We start from the raw sequence: 26743 nt of genomic DNA on the forward strand, positions 1-26743 counted from the left end.
TACAAATATAACATTCAACTACAAAATAACATTACAGTAAAAAAGTTTTATAATACTTCTCACTAATATTTTATTGGACATATTAAGAATTAGAAACAATTATGCATGTATACGATTTTCCCCTTGCAAACAGTGGTGTGCAAAAAGGCAACCACAGTTTAGTAAAAGATAATTAATAAATTTAAAGTACTCAGTGGGGAACAGAGAATGATTGTCTCAACACAGACTGAACATGCAAAATAATTCAACCTTCTAAAAACAGAACCTGTGGCATCTCTCCTTAATGCACAGTATTTATGAGTTTGAAAGTATGACAAATACTTTTAGATTAAAATTTACTGTGTACATAATCAATACACATTACCTCCTGTGTAGCATTTTATAATAATCTTACTCTATCTAAAAGTACTATTATGCTAGTCACTTATTGCTTTATAATGTACATTCTCTGACACTTCACAGTAGGTGTGAAATATATCTTGTCTTGTCTATATTTTTGATGATAACAGGATACACTGCAGCATTAATCTTATTTATAAAGTGATCGCTGTTTTGTGTGTGTGTGTGTGTGTGTGTGTGTGTGTGTGTGTGTGTGTGTGTTGGAAGACAGTGATGCAAGAATATTTTAATTACTGAAACAGGCACAAGCAAATTTTACATCTGCATGATGACAAAACTGTACAACATATAGCAAGGCCTCTTTGCTGCAGAATAACTTTAAAAATAGCCAGTTCTTTCAGTGATAATTACATGTAAACTAGATAGTGGCTACAAGTGTAACAGAACACAAATTTTAAGAATGCATCTACATTATCTTTGAAAAACTACAGATGGGTGTTATCCATACATTCAGAATACCAATGCCCACAAATGGTAATTCTAAGTCTGATTGGTTGACAGGAACTAGTTTGTAGTATTTACTGATACCGTAGCATGGAGTAAATGTTCCAGAACACAGTGTTCCAATGTATTATTCATATGAATGCAATATAAATCACAATGGTTATATCATAAGATCCACAAATGAACTTTCCTCACAATGAAAACTAAAAATATACATAACGCTATGAACACTTTTATTTGAAGTGGAAGTACTGTTTCTATTCACGTGAAGTAACATAATAAAGCCAATGCATGCTGGGGAATTTTATTGGATATTGTGCGCATAATGAGAGACCAGATCTGTGTGTTCATCTGAGGAAAAAAAAAGGAGGAAAAATACTTAACTTCATGCTAGTAATGGCAACATAAGAAAATACAACAAATACTTTCCCATTAAAACTTACTTGCTGAGCACATACTCAACCAACATGCATTAGTTGTTGGGTTGTTTATACTAATCTTACAGTATCTAAAAATTACTATGATGGTATATTTCTTTTGTGAATAATGCCATCCAGATCACCTAATACATTTTGATTAAGTGAGGAAAGAGTTAGAGCTAACTACATGATTCCATCATTAAGTGAATTTTCAAAGATCTGGTAAAAGGAGCCACAGCTGGAACTTATATGCCTTTATGTGAATATCTTGGTGACTTCACACAACTCCCGAATCATAGCTGCTTATCTGCTAATCGTAGGAACCTCCATTTGTGAACATGTTAAGTGTTTAAGCCACCTCTTGTTTTTGTTTGTGGGAAAAGAAACAAAAATGAATTATAATTAACAGAACACCACCACAAACTAGCAATTTCTGGCTTATCTTACTGTTATCTGCTGGAGCATGGTGCTTGTTTTTGATTGGAACTATGTAACAATGGATCTAGTTCAGAAACAATGAATATAGGATGCATTTGGCACAGTTAATGAGTAAAATGCATGTCACTTATTCAATTAAAGAAACCACAAACAAAAGAACTGCAAAAACAGAGATGGTGCATGTATTCTTAAATGGCATTACTGATGACAAACTGGTCATGACAATCTTATAAAAAGTTACAGTTCCCATTTTATGAGTAGACTGAAGGCAATATTGGTTGCCTCAATACTTCGGTTTAGAGAGACCAATCATTTCACTGAACAAATGAAAATAAAAGCAGCACTGAACAGAAGGCAAAAAGCCACTACAGATAACTTTCTTATTAAAATAACAAAACAAAATTTATAAGAAAGCTACAGATAAAACAAACCCTTACATTATTAATGTCACAATTGATAATTAAGTTCCAAATCTATTCCAAAACACCAGCAAAATAAAAAGCTCTTGCTTTATGAGTGCACCTGTTACTTTTTCTTTCACAAAAGGTCATTAGCGTTCATTCTTTGGTTACTCGTAATACAGAAGTTTCACGTCGTGTAAAAACCATCCTTCAAACTTTACACACTGTCTCTGTAAATACTGGAGTAAATATTCATTACAAAAATACAAAATATCAATACGAGATTCATAATTTTGTACATCAATAAAAGTTTCCTCCTCTTATAAACCTGAAACTTTACACACTCTTATTTGATATGTAACTCCCAGTTTTAAAAAAATTGTGGTCGTAACTATATCTAATCTATTCATAGATTTAGATGGTGCTTTTCTGATGATCAGAGCAACTGCTATTGTTCACGGGTACAGCAGTTCAATATTTGGCGACTGCATTTCCTTAAATATCTGGTACAGAGAATACACACAGGTCCAGCAGTATGCCTGAAAAAGAAAAACAAAGCTCCAGAAAAACCTCTAATCAAATATCTTAATGGAAAAAAATGTTCTTTAGTAAAACTCATCAACACAAGAACTTAAAGTTAAATTAGAATTAGGTTCAAATGCAATTTAATTTTGTTGCAGTGATTAAGAACAGCACAGTGGTAATGTAACTGAGTAGTCCTGAGCCATTATCAGGAAAGACTCAAGACAGTTGAAATTTTGCATTTTGTTAATTAACTGTACGAAAATTCTTAACCTCAATGGTAATCTGCAAGTTTAAAACAATATATTAAACAATAGTGGCTAATGTGTGTTCCCCACTATAAGCTCATCTGCTGAACATAGCATTTACTCCTATTTTCATAGTCTTATAAGATTAACATGAATCTTACGTCACACTGCAAAAAATAAAAATCATGTTTCTATGCAAAAGGTACTTCTCCATATTTTAAATAAAATATGAATGGTCCCAAGCACAACACTGAAAAGATTTATGACTATTTGCAAACAAATGGCAAGCTACTGAATACCTGATGTGGCAAACTGCATTTCAAAAACAAAAAGCAACTACTTTACAGTGTTTAATATAAGATCAAACATATCTTCATTTCCTTGATGTACACGACTACTGATTCATTTTTGGAGCAACTCTATGCAGACTCCGCTGTTTACAGTGTAGTGGAATCAAGACTGCTACAGCATCACTGCACGCACCACCTCAAGATCTCTCTGCTCAAGTGACTTATTATTACAGAAAAGTAAATATGCAGAATGAGCTAGTTCCACAAACCAGTTAACTGATGGGCTGCAGAATATCGTTTAACATGCAGTCACAAAGGTTGCTACACTGAGTTACATGTTTTATTCAGACAATCTGTACCCTTCTGAAATTGATTACACACACCCAAGGAAACTGTGGTGTGTAGTATTATCAATGCTATAGTTGTCTCAAATAACAATACAAACAAAAATAGATGCAAGCTTGAAAACATTGTATCTTAACAAGAGTACTATGTGAGAGAGAATGTGTATGCATGCACACTGTAGATAATGTGACAATACTTATTTTTGTGAAAACCTGAATACCATACATGGATGATTATAAAAGCATGGAACTTGTGGGATATACAAAACAATGTTAGACATGAATGTGATTAGAAAAACTGGTATAAACTATATCTATACAGCACATTACTTCATAAAAGGTGGTAGTAGTCATACAGAAAACAATCTTGCAAGGAACCAGACAAAGTAACTTCATCAGTGAGCTGTAGATGGTCAGAAGGAATTCCAGTTTCAAATTGATCTTTCGCTGCAGCTAGTCACGTGGTGAAAATTATGTGGCTGGAACATCAACAATTCAACTCAGTTCCCAAAGTTCATACGCTAGAAAAAATATTAGAGGATTTCACTATGCGTGAGTGATAGTAAAACTAGAAGGGGAATCCTGCATGGTAATATGCATCTTCATATGGGTCTTCACATTCAGAGCATACCAAACTAATATGTGAATTACAGCATCTCAATACGTACAGGTGAAATGGAACAGCTTTTAAATACAATTACAAAATCTAAACCCAAAATTAAGAAGTGTAACCAGGCATTAAACACACAAACACTAACTCAAGGTGTATCACCATTGATGAAATAAGGGACAATAATTTTAGTATCAAGTATCCCATACCAGAAATTAACTCTCGATTGACACTGATGTTACACATGTCTGAGCAATCTCTGGTTTTCACTGGACCAACAAATGTATGTTCTTTGTATTTATTTGTCTTTTGTCTGAAAAGGAACATTTATCAGTAAAAAGAAAATCAGAAAAAAATTCTGGTTCATGAGGATTTGTTGCTGTGTCTACTGGCAGAACTGTACGCAATACTGGAAACCATTCCCATGCAAATCTTGGTGTAGGTCTCCATGACATATCTAGAACTCGCGACGTGTTGGAATGCAATGTACACAGGTCCTAGGAATGCCAATAACCTGTTCAAGCTGTCATGTGCAACAGAAACAGGAAGAGTAACTTTGTTATCTTCATCTGTGTATGTCCTATGTTGTTTCTGTTGCCTTGGGTTGAAACTTCTTGTTTCCTCAAGCATCACAACAAGAACAAAAAAACATTCATCAGGAAGGTGGTTTTTGTCAAGATACTGCTGTCTGTAGAGTTCGTCTGCCCGAGTAGCAATACACCTACCTCAAACCACAATAAAAGAAAATTAATTGCAGTGCAGTTTTTAACCAAGTGCTGCACTCACTGTACAAAACATATCATTTAAACAAACTTAAGTACGGTACTACATGTACCCACATTGTAAAAAAAACCATTATCGTAACTACTGTGCTGTTAGCTTCATCCTCTGTAGATGAGCAGCATTTCTGCCCACTCTTCGTTGGTATACATTTTACTTGCACAAACGGTCAACAGAAGACTGTATGACCGGTGTGCTCTTTCCTTGAGTTTACATTTGTTTACAGTCATCACCAGAAAGTGGACAAGTTGCGCTATCTCAAGTACCTGCATTGTGTGCTGGTACAGGACACTCGAAGGCAATTTTGTGTTACATTTCTGTTAATGTCATGCTTGCATGAATGGTACAAAGTGATATTTTTTAACATGTCTTGAGGAGAGGAAATGGACTGCTGAATAAAAAGTTTAAGGTGGTATTTTAAAAAAGTTCACTGCTGGTCATGTCTTCTCAACAAATAAAATTAAAAGAGAGGTAATCACACTCGTTACTGTATCCCTGGTAATGAAATAACATTTGCCTGATATGTTTTTTATTTTGTTTCTGAACAAAGAGTTATTTTGGGTTGTCAAGATAATGGAAAACCCCAGGGCAGACTTGCTCAATTCAATACAGATCATAGAACTGATATTACAAGAAACCAGATACACAGATGAAGAAACACTAGAGTCAGATAATTATCATATCTTGAAATGGAAATAAAGACATTGTGGAAAGTGTGCCACACTTACTAACAATATCCATTATTAAGTGATCAACATACATTTGTACCAAATTTATTATCTCCAGAAATAGTTATGGGAACAACTGGAAGATTAACTAGTAGGGTTGAAAGGAACTGAACAATAAAGCCATCAGTCCAATCTTCCTTTAATAATCCAAGCCCACGAGATTCCATGAGGAGAAAAGGACAGACAGCCAATATGATCTTTTGCAGTATCATCTGATGCATAAGTAAGAAGTACATGGCGGGACCAACAAACAAAATAAAGTAAAAAAATCAGTGAGGTGGGGGAGGTGCAGCATCCAGCAATCAGCCAAAGGACCATCGAGGGGCAGGGGGTAAGAAGGAGATTGCTCCCCCCCCCCCCCTCCTTCTTTCACATAAAATACTTGGGTGGCATGCTCCCATCAAAGAAGAGTAAAAATGTACAATAAACTACGGAAACAATGGTCAATATAAATGCATAAAGAGATTGAAAAGTGTTTATCAAGCTGATATACCGTTCAAGGGCTGCTACACAGCCAACCGAATCTCAAGTAATTTTATCTGGCAGAAGTACAAAGTTAAACAGCCATACAAAAATGAAAAAATACCGTGAGGTATGGGAGGTGTGGTGGTAGAGACAGCTGGAGATCCTCTGACATTAGTGCTGCAGGTCAACTTCCACACCTGACTGATGACCCTCCAGCCACTTTAGAATACAGGCAGAATGCCTGCATCACAGAAAAATAAGAGGAGGCGATGAAGCTGTGTTGACAGATTTTAAATGATGGTAAACAAACAACTCTCTTGAATAAAATGCAAGACCACATTTGCCACATGGATATCATTACCTAACAGCAGAGGTATAGAGTCTTCATCAAGGTGCAATGTTTGCCACAAAGCGGAGAGCTTGGGTACTAACGGGATATGGGCCATTTTCACAGGAGTACCACAATCACAACAGGGTGGCTGCTTATATGAGGATGTGACACCGAGTCAGCTAGGTGTGGACAATACACCCTTTGGAAAGGGTGAAGGCAAGCCTGCCATGCAACCATGCACCCTTTTAGTAATTGCTGCTTGTGAATAGCGACCATGGCATGCGAACACCCCTCCCCTTCCCCTGCAGTCCAAACCTCCAAAAGTTGAAGATGCAGTGTTGACTGCAAGTCAGACCCCAAGATATTCATCTTCTAGAGTAATTTCCTGCGGCCACCTTTGTTAACTCATCAGCCAGCTTGTTCCCATGAATTACAATGTGGCTTGGGGTCCACAGGAACAAAATCGAGCTCCAAGTACCCTAGAGGTCGCAGAAAGATCATGTATGGTCGATACCAATAGGTTCTGAGGATAGAATTGGTTTACGGCTTGTGGAAAAGAAAACTGTGGGTCTTCTATATGACACTCAGTTTGGTTTTAGGAAAGGAAAAGGTACCACAGAGACAGTTCTGATGTTATACTTGATAATGGAAGCAAGAATGAAGAAAATCAAGGATTTGTCAACCTAGAGAAAATGTTCAATAAGATAAAATGATGCAAGATGCTCAAAATTTTCAGAAAACTTGGAGTAAGCTATTGGGATAAACAGGTAGTATACAATATGTACAGGAAGAAAGGAGGAACAATAAGACTGGAAGACCAAGAACAAGGTGCTCGGATTAAAAAGGGTGTAAGATAGGAATGCAGTCTTTCATCTCTGCTGTTTAGTTTATACATCAAAGAAACCATGACGGAAATAAAAGACTGGTTCAAGAGTGGGATTAACATTCGATAAGATTCATTAATGACACTGCTATCTTCAGTGACAGTGAATAAGAATTAATGGTCTATTCAATGGAATGAATAGCCTAATGAGCACAGAATATGGATTAGCATAAACTGTAAAAAGACAAAAGTAACAAGAAGCAGCAGAAATGACAACAGTGATAAACTTAACATTAAAACTGGTGATCATGAAGTAGATGATGTCAAGGAATTCTGATATCTTGGAAGCAAAATAACCCATGATCAGCAACGCAAGGAGAACATAAAAAGCTGAGTAGCACAGGCAAAGAGGGCATTCCTGGCCAAGAGAAGTCTACTGGTATCAAACACAGGCCTGAATTTGAGGAAGAAATTTCTGGGAATGTATGTATGGAGTCCAGCACTGTATGGTGTTGAATCATGGACAGTGGGAAAACCAGGACTGAAGAGAATCAAAGCATTTGAGATGTGGTGGTACACAATAATGTTGAAAATTAGGTGGACTGATAAAAGATGAAATGAGGAGGTTCTCCACAGAATTGGTGAAAAATGGAACATACAGGAAACACTGACAAGAAGAGAGATAGCATGTTAGAACATGTGTTAAGACATCAGGAACTTCCATGGTATTATTGGGATATGTAGAGAGTAAGAACTGTAGAGAAAGTCGAGACTGGGATGCATCTAACAAATAATTACAAGTGCTACTCTGAGATGAAGACATTGATGCAGGAGAATAATTTGTGGTGGGTTGCATCACACCAGTCAGAAGACTGAGGACTATAAAAAATGGCTGCAAACTGCTTATAATTAATGTCATTGCAGATAAAAAACTCTCCCAAGGTTGAGTGGGCGCATAACAGAGGGCTTGGACAATGGCCATTAATTCTGCTCAAAAAAGTGTGCCCATATGGGATGGATGTTACTTGTGACCCTCAGAATTTATGAAGGGACAGCTGGTGATATTATCAACTTCAAGCTGTAACTACAGACAACTCTGGAACGTGAAAGTTCCCCAAGAAAAGAGAAACAAATACGAAAACAGGTGGTCTACCTTTTCTTTCTGTCCAAATTAGAAGTGGATCCTTCTATGAGGTATAAACCACTATTGGAGGGGGGTGGGGGTTGAAGAGGGTTGGTGGTGGTTTGTGTTACAAAGGTGATCTGATAAGAGGATTCAATGACGGAAGGTCAAGATCACAACGAAGAGATTCCGGATGAACTTCTGCTGGGACACCCAACCTGGGTCACCTTTGTGGGAGGTGAATCATCCTGACAGGAAAAAGAATATGGTTCTGGGAAGTTGAGGACATGTATTGCAAAACTCAATAGTAACTGGTGGCACCTGATGTGCAGAGGAGGAATTCCAGCCGCTGCGAAGAGGCTATCCACAGAACTTGTCCAAAAGGCACCAGTTGCAAGTCAGATCCCACAATGGTGCACTGTGTACAGTAACTGTAATACAAACATGGCCACTAGTCCATAAGCCCATCAAAATAGGACAAGGGCTTAGCAAAGTTCCAACAGGATGGCAGCCCTGGCTGAGAGCCCAGTGACTCCACTTTCCTTGAGGCACCTTGTAGCTGGCATTCAGCAACACTGGCAGATGAAGAGCTTTCATATTTACTAAAGTTGTCAAAATAAAGGGACAGTGAGGTAACTGGCCCCACAGCCTATGCGAGCCTGTTGGTTGATTGATTAACTGAGTGGGGTTATGGGGCCAATCGGCGAGGTCATCAGTCTCTCAATTCCGAAGTGAGTCACAGAAGAAAGATGGTCTGCTAAAAGTGGACGGATCCAGTCAGGGGAGTCAAATTATAAAATAATGATCATTACACACACACAGTAAAGGCATAAAAGGTGAGACCAAATCTAAAAACTGGCGGTCATGGGGTCACAGACCGAGAAGACTGTAAAAGAAGTCCCAACCACAACCAACCTGCCCCTGCTGCAAGACTAAAGTAGAACCTTATATCGGGAAACAAAAACCACTTTCCCGGAGGAAACTGAGGACCAGTTCAACCATCCGTCGATCGTCTGCTAATATTAAATTTAGGGAATCGGGAAGACTATATTTAACACAAAGGACCAAAAGAAGGGGTCATTCCACCAATATGAGAGATATCGTCAGTCTGGCTCCACAACCACATTTTGGGAGTGGGTCATTATGTAGGAGGAAACAATAGGCGAGCTGGTTATGACCGATGCGTAAACGGCATAAAACAGTTGACTCCTTGTGAGAGGAGTGGAAGGAAGAGTGCCAAACTGCAGTAGACTCCTTGATTGTGCAGAGTTCATTGCTATGAGCAGCAGAACCCCAGATGGCATTCCACTTTTGGGCAAAGAGAGATCTGATGTAAATTTGCATTTCTGCAGATGGAATCATAAAAGGAAATGGGGGGGGTAAGCATCTGCTTCTCTAGCCAAACGGTCAGCCAGTTTATTCCCTGGGATGCCCACATGACTTGGGACCCAGAGAAAGACACCTGAACAGGCAGCACGCTCAAGGGCAGCGAGAAGGTTGTGGATAGCAGAGACCAAAGGGTGATGAGAGTAGCATCGGTCGATAGCCTGTAGGCTGTTGATGGCATCTGAACAAATTAAAACACTGTGGAGGGAGGCCTGAGAAACAAAAAGGAGGGCCCTGTGAATGGCTAAAAGCTCTGCTGTGAACACACTACATGATCCCGGCAATAAATAGTGTTCGAAGATGGTAGGGAACATGAAAGCATATCCTACCTCATCAATTGTCTTAGAACCATCAGTGTAAAAGATGGTGGCACCCTGTAACTCTGCAAGGATGCCACATACAAGACGCCAGTAAACCGTATGAGTGACAGATACCTTAAGACAGATCGGTCCTAATCCATGGTCTAGGCACCATCCAAGGGGGGTATGGGAGGAAAGACACGGGGTGCAGTCCAGTGAGTGAAGATGGAGATCCTGATACAGGGAAGTGAGACGCATGCCAATCGGCAATCCCACCCATGGGTGGGCCGTTAGCAGGGAGACATCCCTTATTGGTGAAGAGCACAAGATACGCAGGATGGTCAGGGAATTGGCGAATGACGATTGTGTAAGAAACAAGGATTTGGTTCTGTGGGGGAAGGGGAATTCCCGCTTCTGTGACAAGACTATCAACAGGACTAGTGCAAAAGGCACCAACAGTCAGACGCACCACACAATGATGGACTTTGATGGAACTGCTGAGCCGTAAACCTGACTACCATAATCTGGTCGGGACAAGACCCAAGACTCCAAGATGTGTGGGCCAGAAGGCAGAGAGCTTTAAGCTTCCGTATACATGTAATCTTTAGATGGTGAATGTGGGGCAGCCATGTCAGCTGGTTATCAAAAATAAGGCCCAAGAAACAGGACTGTGCTACAACATTGAGGAGCTGGTTGCCTAAATAAAGTTCTGGATCGGCGTGTACTGTGGGTCAACAACAAAAATGCATAACCCGCGTTTGGAGGGAGAAAACTGGAAGCCATGGGTGGTGGTCCACACAGAAGCGCCTCAGAGCTGGCGGTCAGCAGATACTACCGAGCGGGAGCTGCATCAGATGCAAAAATCGTCGACGTACAGTGCTGGGGTAACCAGAGGCCAACAGAGATCACAAGCCCATTGATGGCAATGAGGGAGACTGTCACACTTAACACAGAACCCTGTGGGATACCATTCTCCTGAATCTGAGGGGCAATGAGTGGAGTGCCAACTTGAACCCGGAAGAGCCGATGAGATAAACACTCGCGGATAAAAATCTGAAGGAGATCACGGAACCACCAGTCATGGAGGGCAACTAAAATGTGATGGCACCAAGCCATGTCATACACCTTATGTAGATTAAAGAAGACCATGACAGGGTGCTAGCTTGTTGCTGGCAGTGAATAAAAGCCTGTCAGATGACTGATTCCAATCAGAGTAAATGGTCAGTTGGAGATCGCTTGCCCAGAAGCCATACTGATATGGGGACAAAAGGCCCCGAGATTCGAGTACCCAACATAATCTGAAGCCGAGATTCGAGTACCCAACATAATCTGAATCTGACCATCCTTTCAAGCAGTTTACAAAGTACATTCATCAGGCTAATTGGGCAGTAGATGTCCAGAGACATTGGGTTTTTCCCAGGCCTAAGGACGGGGACAACTATGCTATCTTGCCATTGTGGCGGAAAAGCACCTGTGAACCAAATATGGTTGAAGACCCTGCGGAGCTGTTGCCTCTGGTGAATGTCCAAGTGTTGGATCATCTGGTTGCGGATGGAATCTAGGCCTGGGGCTGTGTCTCGTGAAGAGCTAAGAGCCTGCACGAATTCCCATTCAGTGAAGGGTGCATTATAGGGCTCAACGTGGTGCGGGATGAAACAGAGGAGGTCTGTTTAACTCTGTGTTTCTGCCGGAGAAAGGTAGTAGGTTAGGAAGAGGAGGACAATGCCGTTGCAAAGTGTGCGCAAGGTGTTCTGCGAGGACTAATGGATTAGTGCACAGAGCACCTTGGAGGTTCAGACCCTGGATAGTTGACTGTTGCAGGCGGCCCAGAAGGCTACGGACCTTAGACCAAATCTGCGATGAAGAGGCATACGTCCCCAGGGAGGAAACATAGTGCTCCCTGCATTCCTTTTTACTCCACTTAATAAAGTAACGAGCCTTAGCAGGGAGATGTTTAAAAGTGAGGAAGTTCGTCTGTAAAGGGTGTTGCTTAAATTGTTGCAGCACACATCAGCAGTCCTGGACAGCGAATGCAACATTCTTGGCCCACACGGTATCCGTCGGCGATGAGGGGGACCTGTGGATAGGGGGACAGCAGTGTTAGCAGCATGAAGAATAGTGGTAGAGATGCCTTGCATAACTTAATCAATGGAATTCGAGAGGGAGCTATCAAAGTTCACAACAAATATATACAAAGGCCAATTGGCCCTGTGGAATGCCCAACGTGGGGGGCTGTCTGCCTGGCAGCAGCAGGGAAACTTTAGACTCTTTGGAAAGTGGCCACTGTCACAAAGGTCATCATGGGATGACCGATGTAGGGAAGCCACGAGGACAGGAGAGGAGATCGTGAGATCGAGAGCAGAGAAGGTGCCATGAGTGGCAATGAAGTGGGTAGGGGAACCATCACTGAGGAGACACAAATTGAGATCCATGATAAGTTGGTCAATTAGGATACCACTACCCACTGAAGTGATTCTCTCCCACACTGGATGGTGGCCATTGAAGTTCCCAAGGAAAGAAACAGGGGCGGGAGTTGCTGGATTAAGGTAGACAGTGCAACGTAAGGAAGTGAACTACCTGGAGGGAGGTAGACACTGCAAATGGTGATTGCTGGAGTCGTTTGCACTCAAAACACTATCAATTCCAAGTTGGTACATAGGGTGATCCAGTCACTAATCACATCGGAGCAAACCTAAGTGCAGACCCCACCCAGATGCTACACCGGAGCCAGCATGGTTCTGACAGAACATCCGATAACCACGAAATGTTGGAGAGTGGTCATCATGGAAATGCGTTTCTTGAAGAACAAGACAGAACACAGAATAGGAGGAGAAATTCCAATTCCATTGGATGATCATGTGGCGAAAGTCCTAGGTAGACATGAAGAAGCCAAGGAGAAGGTCAGGTCACTCGGTCAGTAGTCGTCACCGCCAAGGGGAGCCTTGTCTTGGGATTTATGTTTCTTCTTCTTCTCTTTCTGAGTAGGAGGAGGGCAGGGCACAGGGGGAGTACAGGCTTCTGCAAGATCTGGAACTGACAGAGAGCGGGCAACCTTGGGGTGCACAGATGGTGCGCCTCATGGCCGAGTGGTGGTAAGAGTCTTCTGGCCTGAAACATGCCGGGGAGAGGGGTCCCAGGTGGGAGTCTCTCATACTTTTGGCGAGCGTCAGCATAAGACAGGCGATCCAGGGACTTGTATTCTTGGATCTTCTTTTCTCTCTTGTAAGCCAGGCAATCCAGCGAGCAAGGGGAGTGGCGATCAGCACAACTGACATACGCAGGTGGCAAAACACAGGAGCTTCCCTCATGGAGTAGGTGGCCATAGTCAACACACAAAGGGTCTGCAGTACATCAGAAAGACATATGCCCAAAACACAAGCACCGAAAGCACCGTATAGGTGGAGGGACGTACAGCTTCACATCACATCTGTAGCACATAACCTCGAAAGCCAGAATGAAGGCACCAGTACCAGTGCGGTTGTCTTTACGACCCATCTGCACATATCGAACAAAATGAACACCACACCGCTCCAGATTAGCCTGGATTTCCTCATCAGTTTGTAGCATAAAGTACCTATGAAAAATTACTCTGTGGACCATATTCAGATACTGATGAGGGGTAATAGACGATCACGGGCACGAAGAGCTGTGGACTGGGTGGCAGAAGCAGCTTTGATCAACAGGCAGCCCGACTACATCTTACTAAGAGTCTCCACTTCACCAAACTTGTCCTCAATATTTTCCACGAAAAACAATGGCTTTGTGGTGGTGAATGTGTCCCCATTTGTCCTAGTACAGACGAGGTAACAGAGAAAGGGTTTCATCCTAAGACTACGAGCCTGGCCCTCCTCCCATGGCGTAGCCAGCGAAGGAAAGATTGCCGGGTCATACAAAGCAGCGTTCAATGACCCTTCACCATTCAAAGAGATGGCTGTTTGAGAATGGCCAGATTTTTATAGCTTGATACACTTCATGTGCCAAGCATCTGCCCTGATACTACCAACTCCAAACAGGGGCTCTCCCCATGGGTGCCACCCAGCCACAGCAAGGGCCATCTGGCATGGCAGCTGTTGCTGGGAGTTCCGATGCTCCAAGAAGATAAGCAACCACTCCTTGGCATACATGGGGAGGAAGAGCTCAGGTATCAGTAGTGTGATCCCTGTGTTGTCAGGGGGCTCAGCCATATGGGTACATAACAACCCCACCACACGGGCTGGCTACACATGCTGGTGACATAGCAGGGTTGAAGGGACTACAGTGGGGAAGGGAGAGGGGAAGGTAGGGAGGAGAACAACACACACCATAGATGATAGGGAGGGACTTTTTCCCATATGGCTCACACTAAAAACCAGGAAATTTTGAAGTGGAGGTCAAAACTCAAGTGGGGGATCTAAACGCCTAAAAGGATGAAAGAACAGGCTAAAGGAACAAAATTGCAACCAATACATGAAACCAGGTGGATAGTAAGGTCAACACAAATCAGAACACCGAGAGAGGAGGAGGAGGAGGAGGCGGCAACAGATAAGAAGCGAGGATAGGGAGGGTGGGTAGGGTGAAGGAAATGCAACCAGGCAAAGAAGAACTGGCTGCAATAGCTCGGGGCCCCGTATGTGCCACGCACAAACTCGCGAAAGAAATGTGAGCCCCCTGGGGAGGGGGTGGAGGACAAGCCTGTTAATCACTGTCACAGACTAGTTTACACTCAGCAGAGACCAGTGTGGCCTCCAGTCTCATATATATGGTCTCTTGGATAGGGAGGGTATTGTACGACATGCTGAATGAACACATAAGAACTGTAGACACGCAAACTTCCAGAGAAAAACTGGGAGACAACCTCTGAAGCCCACTCTCACACAGTGTGTTACAGATATAGTAAGGCCATGAAGTGTCCTTGGCCTTTCTTAAGTAAAAAAAGATAGAGAGATCTTGATGAGAGGCTAAAGCTGTCATTATAGCTGGCTCCAGACAAATTAAATGTTCAGCTCTGGACTGGCCCTTTTGAACTCCACATGGAGTTGGATGAAAGACCCCATATTCAAGAGACCACCAGTCGCCAGTTCACCACACATTATGACAACTTAGATCATTTGTAAGGCAGGCGGTTATACATCTCTGTAACTCATATGAGTTTCGACCTGGTTTCAAGACTGGGTCAATAATTGTACTTTTCCTTCACTGGCCCTCAGGCAAGATATCATTAAAGACTTGAAAAATGGTAAGACAGTAACAGCCAGATTCTTTAGCCCTTGATTTTGGATCTATTGGGTTCTACTGCTGTGCTGTGGCCAAGGGCCAGAGGGATTAGGAGTTCCCATTAACTGTAAGGAACATTACATGACTCTAGATGTTGAGTAATGAACCCTAAACTGTTATGCTCTACTTATATTCTGTGTAGACAGAAGACACAGGGATTGTTGTCAGGCATGTATTTTCAACTGAAATGCTGCAAAGGAGGAATCAGTGTGCAGTATAATAATATCAAAATTTTATATATTATGAAACATGGCGTGTCTGACATTACAATCGCCTAAAAAGTGATAAAGAGTGGTTGTAGGCCCTTGAGGCAGAACGCGTCAAGTGTTGACTGAGCATGGGCATTTAAGCTGATGGCAGTTCCACCTCAGTGAGGCAATAATCTTTTAGTAGTTCATCTGATGTTATCATAGTGTAAGAAGTGATTTCCATTGGTGTTTCAAAGTTATATTTTTGACTGTGACAGTACCTGCAGCTTTAGATGTTGGTAATTCAGATGAACTAAGTTTATGTTGCATTTTTCCATCACCTCTCACTTTGCTGATGATATGTAGGATGATGCTTATTATCTCGCTGTGAACTTCCTGTGTTGTGGTAAATAGCTGCTGATGTGGTTGTCAGTTTTTATAATTTTGGTGAATATTGCTTGTTGCAGTGCCTGGGAGATTCAGAACTATCCTGGAGTTTCAAAGCCACACATGGCAGCAATATTAATGTGATTTGAGACTGGACTCAAAAGAGTCAAACTGAAGTGTGATTATCATCAACAGAAATTAGCAACAACAGTAAATGCTCTATGCATTTTGGTGCTTGGCACTTTTCTCTTTGTGCCTGTATTGTTGTTACTGTACATCAAGTTAATCGGAGGACACAGGGCCCTGATAATGCAGTTTGATTTCACCAGAGTAGAGTGATATTTATTTGATGGTGCATAAACCTATTCCTGAGTTGGTAATGGTAACGCGAAGAGTAACTGGGCCACATCGATTGGACTGCAATGTCAGAACACCTGCAAAGCATGTAATGGCAGAACCACAGACTGATCATGCACCTGTGTTATTACATGATTCACAGCTGCAGACAGTTGAACCTAAAATACGCTGCACAGATTTTTTTGTCATATTTATCCTATTCATTCAAAATTGATGCAATAGTTATTAATAAGTATGGAGGACTGATATTTCAAGGTGAGAAGGCCAGAGGTACTGATTGAGAGATTGACAGCTGATATGTTCCACATATCACACTAAAATGAGTTGGACAGGCACTGTCCATCTCTGATTACTTGTTACATTAGATGCCCCAGTCAAATATACTGACACTGCTTCCCAGTGGGCTGTAAAAGCTGAAATCACCTAATAAGAGAAAAGGTGAGGATAGTTCATGGATTAGGTTAACTATCTCTTGATGTAGGTTCCAACCTGATGGCAGATACAGGGTGTTTCAAAAATGACCGGTATATTTGAAACGGCAATAAAAACTAAACGAGCAGCGATAGAAATACACAGTTTGTTGCAATATGCTTGGGACAACAGTACATTTTCAGGCGGACAAACTTTCGAAATTACAGTAGTTACAATTTTCAACAACAGATGGCGCTGCAAGTGATGTGAAAGATATAGAAGACAACGCAGTCTGTGGGTGCGCCATTCTGTACATTGTCTTTCTGCTGTAAGCGTGTGCTGTTCACAACGTGCAAGTGTGCTGTAGACAACATGGTTTATTCCTTAGAACAGAGGATTTTTCTGGTGTTGGAATTCCACCGCCTAGAACACAGTGTTGTTGCAACAAGACGAAGTTTTCAACGGAGGTTTAATGTAACCAAAGGACCAAAAAGCGATACAATAAAGGATCTGTTTGAAAAATTTCAACGGACTGGGAACGTGACGGATGAACGTGCTGGAAAGGTAAGGCGACCGCGTACGGCAACCACAGAGGGCAACGCGCAGCTAGTGCAGCAGGTGATCCAACAGTGGCCTCGGGTTTCCGTTCACCGTGTTGCAGCTGCGGTCCAAATGACGCCAACGTCCACGTATCGTCTCATGCGCCAGAGTTTACACCTCTATCCATACAAAATTCAAACGCGGCAACCCCTCAGCACCGCTACCATTGCTGCACGAGAGACATTCGCTAACGATATAGTGCACAGGATTGATGACGGCGATATGCATGTGGGCAGCATTTGGTTTACTGACAAAGCTTATTTTTACCTGGACGGATTCGTCAATAAACAGAACTGGCACATATGGGGAACCGAAAAGCCCCATGTTGCAGTCCCATCGTCCCTGCATCCTCAAAAAGTACTGGTCTGGGCCGCCATTTCTTCCAATGGAATCATTGGCCCATTTTTCAGATCCGAAACGATTACTGCATCACGCTATCTGGACATTCTTCGTGAATTTGTGGCGGTACAAACTGCCTTAGACGACACTGCGAACACCTCATGGTTTATGCAAGATGGTGCCCGGCCACATCGCACGGCCGACGTCTTTAATTTCCTGAATGAATATTTCGATGATCGTGTGATTGCTTTGGACTATCCGAAACATACAGGAGGCGGCGTGGATTGGCCTCCCTATTCGCCAGACATGAACCCCTGTGACTTCTTTCTGTGGGGACACTTGAAAGACCAGGTGTACCGCCAGAATCCAGAAACAATTGAACAGCTGAAGCAGTACATCTCATCTGCATGTGAAGCCATTCCGCCAGACACGTTGTCAAAGGTTTCGGGTAATTTCATTCAGAGACTACGCCATATTATTGCTACGCATGGTGGATATGTGGAAAATATCGTACTATAGAGGTTCCCAGACCGCAGCGCCATCTGTTGTTGAAAATTGTAACTACTGTAATTTCGAAAGTTTGTCTGCCTGAAAATGTACTGTTGTCCCAAGCATATTGCAACAAACGGTGTATTTCTATCGCTGCTCGTTTAGTTTTTATTGCCGTTTCAAATATACTGGTCATTTTTGAAACACCCTGTAGATATTACGGTTTGTAAAATTCTAGTCGTCCATCTGCGAACAGTTAAACACTCTAATGCTGTAAAGTGTCATGTCTGATCACTAAAAGTGTCTACATGGCCTGAAATAGGCACTGTTATTAAATAACATTGGGGCATACATTTCAGGGAATCTAGTTTTTTGAAGGGAAATACATATTTTCGTATAAAATAAAAGTAGGTGTCTGAGTTCTGCTACACGGTGAAAATAGCCATTACAGTTTGACTGGATAATGTACCGTATTTACTCAAATCTAAGCCGCACTTTTTTTCCGGTTTTTGTAATCCAAAAAACTGCCTGCAGCTTAGAATCGAGTGCAAAGTAAGCGGAAGTTCTGAAAAATGTTGGTAGGTGCCGCCACAACTAACTTCTGCCAGCGAAAATATGTAGCACTACATAGGCATGCTTTGCAGGCATAAAGATAAATACTGGCGCCAAAACCTCTGTGTCAGTAAGAAAATTAAAAAAAAAAAAAAGTGGAAGACGAGCTTTTTTCCTCCGCCCCTAGTTTCGACCACTGAACTTTCATACATTATCCAACAAAGTAAATACAAATTCCGTATTGTTCATCTTTGAATGTAGCAGCATTTCAATGTACTACGAAAATCCGACCTACAAGACTGTTTGGGATGTTTATCAATATGGCTAACTCTACGTTCTGAATTTTTTCCTCCCTGTGAGAAGCGATGGTTGCTAATAGGAACTTTTATGAATTGTGAATCACGTGCAGTTTCTCTTCACCATAAGAATATTACGAATATAAACATTTTGCCATGTATTCTTTAGTGTTTGCTGCTATTTCATTTAAATCCTGTCTGCCAAATAAACTACGAAACTAGTGTGAGACAACAGCAAACGCAGAAGAATATACATATCATGTCATGTTTATATTCGTATTATTCTTGTGCCTAATAGTGATAAGGTCAGAAATAAAGCACGGCAATTGACTAGACTTTTAAATCTAAGATGATTCTAATTTCTTTGCAGAATGTAATGTACAAAATAGGCGTCTGCAAAGATTTTCAAACGGAGAAAAATTTTAGCTAAACTCTCGTTCAGAACATCTTCTATCATACGCAGTCTATTATTTGCTTCTTGTTGATCATTATCAAAGAAAGCAGCTGTGTAAGTAACAACAAATAGCAGTATCTTGCCATTGTTTCGCTAATGAGACAATTCCTCTTTTTTTTTTAATTGTAAGCGGCAATAGGGCGCACAAAAGCAAGCCATGCCGCAAGCGGTGACAGGTCGTAAACACACATCATCAGAATGCGACAAACAATGCATGACACAGTACAATAATGCATTTTCAGCTAGAGTGGCGTAAACACCCATAACAAAGAGAACGGCACTTACCAGATCAAAGAAAAATAAGCAATCAATTCAAACCAGACGAAGCATGTGAAAAAGGAAGGGAACCCGTATAAATACGGATGGAGCGGCAGACGCATAGCAATGGCTACCTGGTAAAGCTTAACTGCTAAGCTTACGACTCGAACCAAACTACTGTAACTGTATCGTCATTCATTCGACCTAAATTGTGTCTCATATTACAATGAATCAGCTTTGTTTCGATTTGGAGGTGCGGCCTTCTAAACTTTTCTCTTCCCCTGAATTTCGAGTCTCAAATTCCAGGTGCGGCTTAAATTCGGGAAAAGTTTTTATCCTTGATTTAGAGTCTCATTTTTCAGGTGCGGCTTAGATTCGAGTGCAGCTTAGATTTGAGTAAATACGGTACCCAGGGGTTTTGTGAAGGTTGTGATGAGATGGAGCTCACTTCTGATTGCATCAGCTGAGACTGGGAGGGATCACCATCAGGACTAACCCCAGAGTGTCTCCTGCTGTTTTCAACCACTGCACCTATTCTACGTCACAGTATTTTCCTACTTTTTATGGCTGTTTTATCTTTGCTCTTATGACACTGTTTTGCACTTCAGATAAAATTACTGAAGATTGGCTATGTCGTTTTCTCCTGAAGAATGTACCAGCTTGACACAAATGGGAGATTCTGCCAATTGGATCATCATCAGTGTTTGTGGTGGTGGTCCAATGAACCTATGGCTGCCAGATCCACCTTCTTCTTTGATTTTTTTTTCTCTTTTTACTTCCTTTTGTCTATATTTTACTTGTAGAGTTTGATCTGTTGTTGGGGATACAAGACTGTATACATGGAAGAAAGAATGAGTGAACTGTTCTGCGGTCCATATACCATGTTCCATCAACCACAAAACATATTTGACATGAAGCCAGAAATTTTAAAAACGAAGCTACAGCAGATTCTGTGTGAGGGAACGTCACTATTAAATAGAAGAATTCATAGAGGATGAAATGATCATTTGAGCAAGGAGTAAATAAGTGTTGGATTTTATTGTATGTATGTATGTATGTATGTATACCAAAACTGTATTATTATTATTATTATTAATATTGTTGTTTTGTTTGTTAACATCAGCTGTTCTTTGTATGTGGTGAAATTTTACCACAATTTGACGTGTCTCCTGTGCCCGAATAAAATGATTTAGATTATGTAATTATCAGACAAATAAACTGCAATTCACAATGAATGACACTGGCCCATGTGGCAGTGTTTAGCTTGTCAGGTAGGTCCAGATGAGGTAACCATCCACTGAAGTTTGCCAGCTGAGTAGGACTTTTCCACCAGGAGGTGGGGAACTGAGGTGCCTGTAGTTGGTGTTGTGGTAATGTATGTTTCCAGGTGGCCACCTAGGCCCAACATTGAGTAGATGTGGGTGTCTTCACCTTTGCTACATACAGAAAGCTTAGTCCCACAATGTTCTCAAACTTTTCTGTCATTTGAAATTGGTGTAGGGCTTCACTTTTTTCCTTTGCTTCAAAATACATAAGACACATATAATTTTCAAAAGATTGAAGATCTGACACATTAAAACTTAAAGGTAATAACATGGAATTCATAAAGCACCTTTGAAAATTGGATTCAAGAAATTTGGAAGAAATAAAACAGGAATTAATCTGTGCAGAAGAAGAAATAAACCAAGCAGAAAGAATAAGAAAACACTTCTCGTGGTAAACTGATTGTGACAAAGCAGAAGAAAGTCTAGTGGCCTATAACCGTGTTACTAAATATGCAAACAAATCATTAGAAGAATCTGAAAACTACAGCAATGAAAAAAAAAAGAAAGCTACACAAATTTTAGTCACCAGATCAGTGTTTTTGGGACCAAGAAAATATCCTGTACACGAATAACAGAGGCAAATTTAAAATTTCAGCTAGATATTAAAGTTATGAAAAAATCTGGGAAGACACAAAAGTTACAGAACAACTGAAAAATAGTACCTAACAACACACCACACAAAAATGGGCAAAACATGTCAATAACTAAAGTGGTATATCCTTACTCATTGCAGCCATTTTTTCCTGCAGCATTTGTCAGAAGTGCTGAACAAGTGGACGCATAATTCCGAAAGTCTTAGGCAGGGTTTAGGAAATGTAGGTACTTAGTAGAACCAGGGTGTACATGTGCACAAGGAAAAAAAAATTCCCGGATTTTCCTCGGAACTATAAAACTTATCAATCAATAGAATCAATATGGTTTTATACACCGGCATAAAATTTCCCAGCACTTTACAAAATGAAACTTAGGTGCGGAAAAAAAAACACATTTTGGAAAGATCTGTGATGTGCAGCAACGTGTACGCTGCATATTTTCATATTATGAAAGTGTAAATTTGAATTCCACCAAACACCTCATGTTACTTTCTGAAGCATTGAAATCGAGATTGCGATGCGATTTTGTAAGCCAGTCATAGCTCATGTCACGTGATCTCACCGGCCAATGATGGCAGATATTCAGAGCATAGGACATGTGATGTAGTCAGCCAATACCAATATCACTGTCAATAAGCGCGACCACAAAAAATGGAGAAGTTAATGGTTTAAATAAATATACATAGTGTTGCTACAAGAAAAGCAAAGCCTTCACATATAACACTGGCCTCAAAGATTAATAAGCTTTAACAGAATCTAAGCTTTCACACATAATGTTGATCTTTTATAAGTGTGTAACACTTTAAGATACCTCACAAAAATGTGCCAGTAAAATTTTTGATGATGGCATAAATGTCTGATCATCTTGGCTTGAAATTCTTCAAAAGGTTGTCCTCAAAGAGTTGATTTTTAAATGAGAGTCAAGAAATTTATCATATATTCTCACACACAATTCATCTTGCGTAAAAGGAAATTTACTTTGAAAGTAACGCTTTTCAAAGCACCATTCTCAATATTTTCCCACGGCCTGTTAGAAATAGGTTCGTTTCAGCAGTTGCCAGAGAGTGCCAGATAATAGGCGTCACTGGGCCTGCGCAGCTACGATGACACTGGAAGCCCATATATTCGTATGTGTAAAACATTAAAAGATCTTACATTATGTCATAAATGAAACAAGACATCAGACGATACTCCAAGAGCATCGGAATTTTGTGAACCCTACTAAAATGCATGATTCGGCATAAAAAAGTGCACACTTGTGCTTTAAAGTGCACACACTTACGTCCCGATTTCTTGGAGTACCAGTAGTTTATTTCCACATGTTTGGTTCTTTATTATGGCATAATGCCATATGTGCTAGAAGATGAAAACGTGCACTTGAAATGCAGAGAACATTTGAAATTAGCCAATAGTGTGGAATTAAATGCTTTTTTTGCAAATAAATGGACTGCCCTCAGCAGAAAAGGTTAATAAAAGCCAAATTTCTTTAGCAAACCGACAGAAATAACTTCACTATTCTACAAGGTGATTAATGCTTGACTGTCAGAAAGGTGGAAATAAAATAAAATCTGAAATTAATAACTTGTTTTAACCTTCCATAATTATGTGAATGTATTTTAATTCACTTAATAGCTCCCAGCTATAGAAATCCTTCTTGTCTTCATTTGACATGAGAGCAATAAACAAAGAGGGAACAGCAAAATCACTAAACATAAACACGGATCACGTGGAGACTACCCACCTCCCCACCACAACTCTGACTGCTTGGTTGGTTGGATTAAAAGAGGGGGAAAGGGACCAAACTATGCGGTCATCAGTCCCTTGTTCCGAATAAAACATTGCCACAAGTGTGAGAATAAAACAAACGAGATTGACTACTCAAAACAGAATGAAAGGAAAAATCACAAAACAATGAAGGGCAACAAACATGTAAATGGACAAAAGGGGACAAGAAAACCCCAGAAACGCAAGAAACGGGATGAAGACATTAAAACAAAAATGCAAATTACCATGGCTGGCTGAACATGAGAATAAAAAAGGAGAATCCAGCTACTCTGCAACACACTGAAGCCTCCACTCTAGAAGCACTAGGGTGTAGGACAGAGAAGGGACAAAGGACATGCGCTAAAACTTAGATCTAATGATAAAACTCACCCTCACAAATAAACCATAAAACTAAATCAGCCGATGAGGCATTGTCAGATAAAATTAGCGACAACAAGTCCGGTAACCCAAGATTTCATCGCTGGGCAGTCAAAGTGGGATAGTGCACCAGAATATGGGTCACTGTCAACCCGGTGCCACACCAACACTCAGGCAGGTCTTCATGACGCAGGAGGTAACTGTGGGTCGCCCAGCATGGCCAATGCAGAGCCGGCAGAGGACAACTGATTCCTTGCGAGAGGCCTGCATGGAAGACTTCCACACAGTCGTAGTCTCCTTAATGACACACAGTTTGTTGGGTGTACTGTTATGCCATTCCGTCTCCCAAAGCCGAAAAACCCAATGGCGTAAGTCAGAATGCAGGAAGGTTCAGATAACACCATCTCGAGAAGCGGTTTCTGCGTAGCCTGTTTGGCCAGCCTGTCGGCAAGTTCGTTGCCTGGGATGCCGACATGTTCTGGGGTCCACGCAAACACCACTGAACAACGGGACTGGTCCAGGTCATAGATGGACTCCTGGATGGACGCTACCAAAGGATGGCGAGGGTAGCACTGGTCGATAGCTTGTAGGCTGTTCAAGGAGTCAGTACACAGAAGAAACGATTCCCCGGCGCATGAAAGGATATACTGAAGTGCACGAGAGATGGTCACCAGCTCGGCAGTGAATACACTGCAGCCATCGGGCACAGAGTGCTGTTCAAAATGGCCTCTGTGAATGTAGGCGAAGCCAACATGACCATCACCCATCACAGCATCAGTGTAAACCACTTCAGAGCCGTGAGACATGTAAAGAATCGAGAGGAAGTGACAGCGGACAGCAGCAGGAGTAGCTGAGTCCGTAGGGTCTTGCGAAAGGTCCAGACAAATCTGCGGCCTATGTGTACACCATGGAGGTGTATGCAGACAGACCTGGATGGGAGGTGGTAAAGGGAAGGAGACTCCAGTTCAGACAGAAGGGATTGCATGCAAACCGCAATAGTTGGCCCTAACCTGGGCCGCCGATGTGGGAAGGGGCCATCACACAAAGGCCGAAACATGTGAGACCCCTTTTAGTCACCTCTTATGACAGGCAGGAATACCTCGGGCCTTTTCTAACCCCTGGATCCGCAGGGGGGACTCTGACTGCTCTGCGTATTAGTCCTGGATCTACGATATTTCCAAACCAGGGTAATACTAGACAGTGGTGCCCCCCCCCCCCTTCCCCCTCTCCAGCGCTTGAGATAGGATGCCAAAAATTAAATCAACTTTTCAAAAAATGTTCATTTTGTAGCATACATCTTTCTGAAGATGTCTCATACATTAAACATATGTCTTCCAGGAAATGAAAGCCATGTTATTTGGTCTTAAGTGTTCCAAAGTACATTGCCATGCCTTTTCACACAGCATTCTTCTACCGCACGTCACTGTATTTCGTGCTGTCAAATTCAAACGTGTTTATTTTGTAATGGATGCCATTAAACTATACTCAGGACAGTGGAAATTAAAATGTCCCGTGATGTCTCTCCTGCACAGTGTCGGCCGGTTTGACATCCTGCCCCTCTTTTTTTTTTTTTTAAGACCTCGCAATTATTATTAGTTGGGATTATTTGTAACCGAGAGAACAAGAAATCCTCAGAAAATTAGCACTATTTATCATCTATTAGCTAATAACTTTCTCCTTTGTGTGACATATTAAATACAGGGTACATAAAACCAGTAAAAGCAAGAGTCGAGCAAGATGTACACACTTCTCCAATCCTCATGTCCCAGCAATTTTTCCTCTCTAAATTTGCTATGGCTTTTCATGGTGTGCTTCCCTTTCTGCGAAAGAATCTATTACCACCTCACAGTTCCTCAAACATTTTGCTACATTAAAAAACGAAATGTCATTGTCTAATACTGAAAAAGCTGTTAATACAAATAGTACCCAAAACTGGTGTGGTTTCTCAAGCTGATTACGTGTATTTTGTCACTGTCTGCTAGGTACAACAAAATAGCCCTGTCTAATATTGCAGCAATTTTAATACACACCAAATAAATGAAACTGTTTTGGAACAAATGGTCATACAATTCACAAAGTACCAATATCAAACGCCAAGGCCTACTACAAGCAAAAAGCTTTAGGTAAGGAAATACTTTCACATTTTATTCATAGGCGCCAGTTTCTCAAGCACGAGATCAAAAAGGAGTGGTTCAAAAGTTTTGTATAAATTTGGAATTGTCATATTCTTCCACAACTTGTGTGCTGTCCCCATTTTATCTCCTTCCTCGTTCTAACAAACTATCTTGTCATCACTAATTCCGTAACTATTACCTGCCAGTGTCAAAACTTATTCTCTTGTTAACTTCACTAACCCTGCCACAATCGTTGGTTTAGTTATCCTATGTTATTCTCAGGTTAGGTGTTATTATGCGTTTGTACAACGCATTTTCTGTGCTTCTCCCACAATAGAACTTACGTGCCTGCTAGCCGGGGACTGTACAACTGGCCCTTACTAGTGTACTGGTCTGGCCAAAAACTTTGTCAAAATTTCATTTTCTTGGATACACCGGGAAGATAACACATAATCTTTCTTACTTGTTATTCATGTTAGTCCTTTATTTCCACTCTGGCAGTCTAAATCTATGGCTTTTGCTAGTAATTATAACAACGCTGAACATTCGCAAAACCCAGTCAACCTCATAAACTGCAATTGGCATTCACCCATTCGGCTTTATTTCGCTCGGCTCGTGTAGCTGCATTCCCTTTTGTTTGCAGGAAAGTTTATTTCTAGATGCGACAGGGGTTCTCCCGGCAGAGGGATCATGTACAGTACGCACGCATTCAAAAATCAATTTATGATACATTCAGAAATCAACTCGGAATGTTTTCAAAAATGTTAAAAAACCAACAGAGATGTGTTTCTAAATCATATGAAGAATCGATAGACCAATATCACTGGATGCTAGACACTTTGTGAAAAAAGGTTTTTCCTCAAGAATATGAATTTGGCCCCAACCCCTCTGAAATTGCCGCCCAGGGCAGATACCCAGGTTTGTTCCCGCCGTCT

At 41.2% G+C, this 26743-nt stretch overlaps 1 protein-coding gene across 1 annotated transcript in view; it reads right to left on the reverse strand.

Annotated features, from left to right (window-relative positions):
- Positions 1-550: 550 nt before the first annotated feature.
- Positions 551-26743, reverse strand: part of LOC126183653 (uncharacterized) — a 51210-nt gene continuing 25017 nt past the window's right edge. The window contains exon 6 of the mRNA XM_049925798.1: positions 551-2640. Coding sequence (XP_049781755.1) covers positions 2557-2640 — 84 coding nt within the window. The 3' untranslated portion in view covers positions 551-2556. The remainder of the gene's footprint in view (positions 2641-26743) is intronic.

The sequence above is a fragment of the Schistocerca cancellata genome, chromosome 4 (genome assembly GCF_023864275.1).
Source record: "Schistocerca cancellata isolate TAMUIC-IGC-003103 chromosome 4, iqSchCanc2.1, whole genome shotgun sequence".
Classification (NCBI taxonomy): domain Eukaryota; kingdom Metazoa; phylum Arthropoda; class Insecta; order Orthoptera; family Acrididae; genus Schistocerca; species Schistocerca cancellata.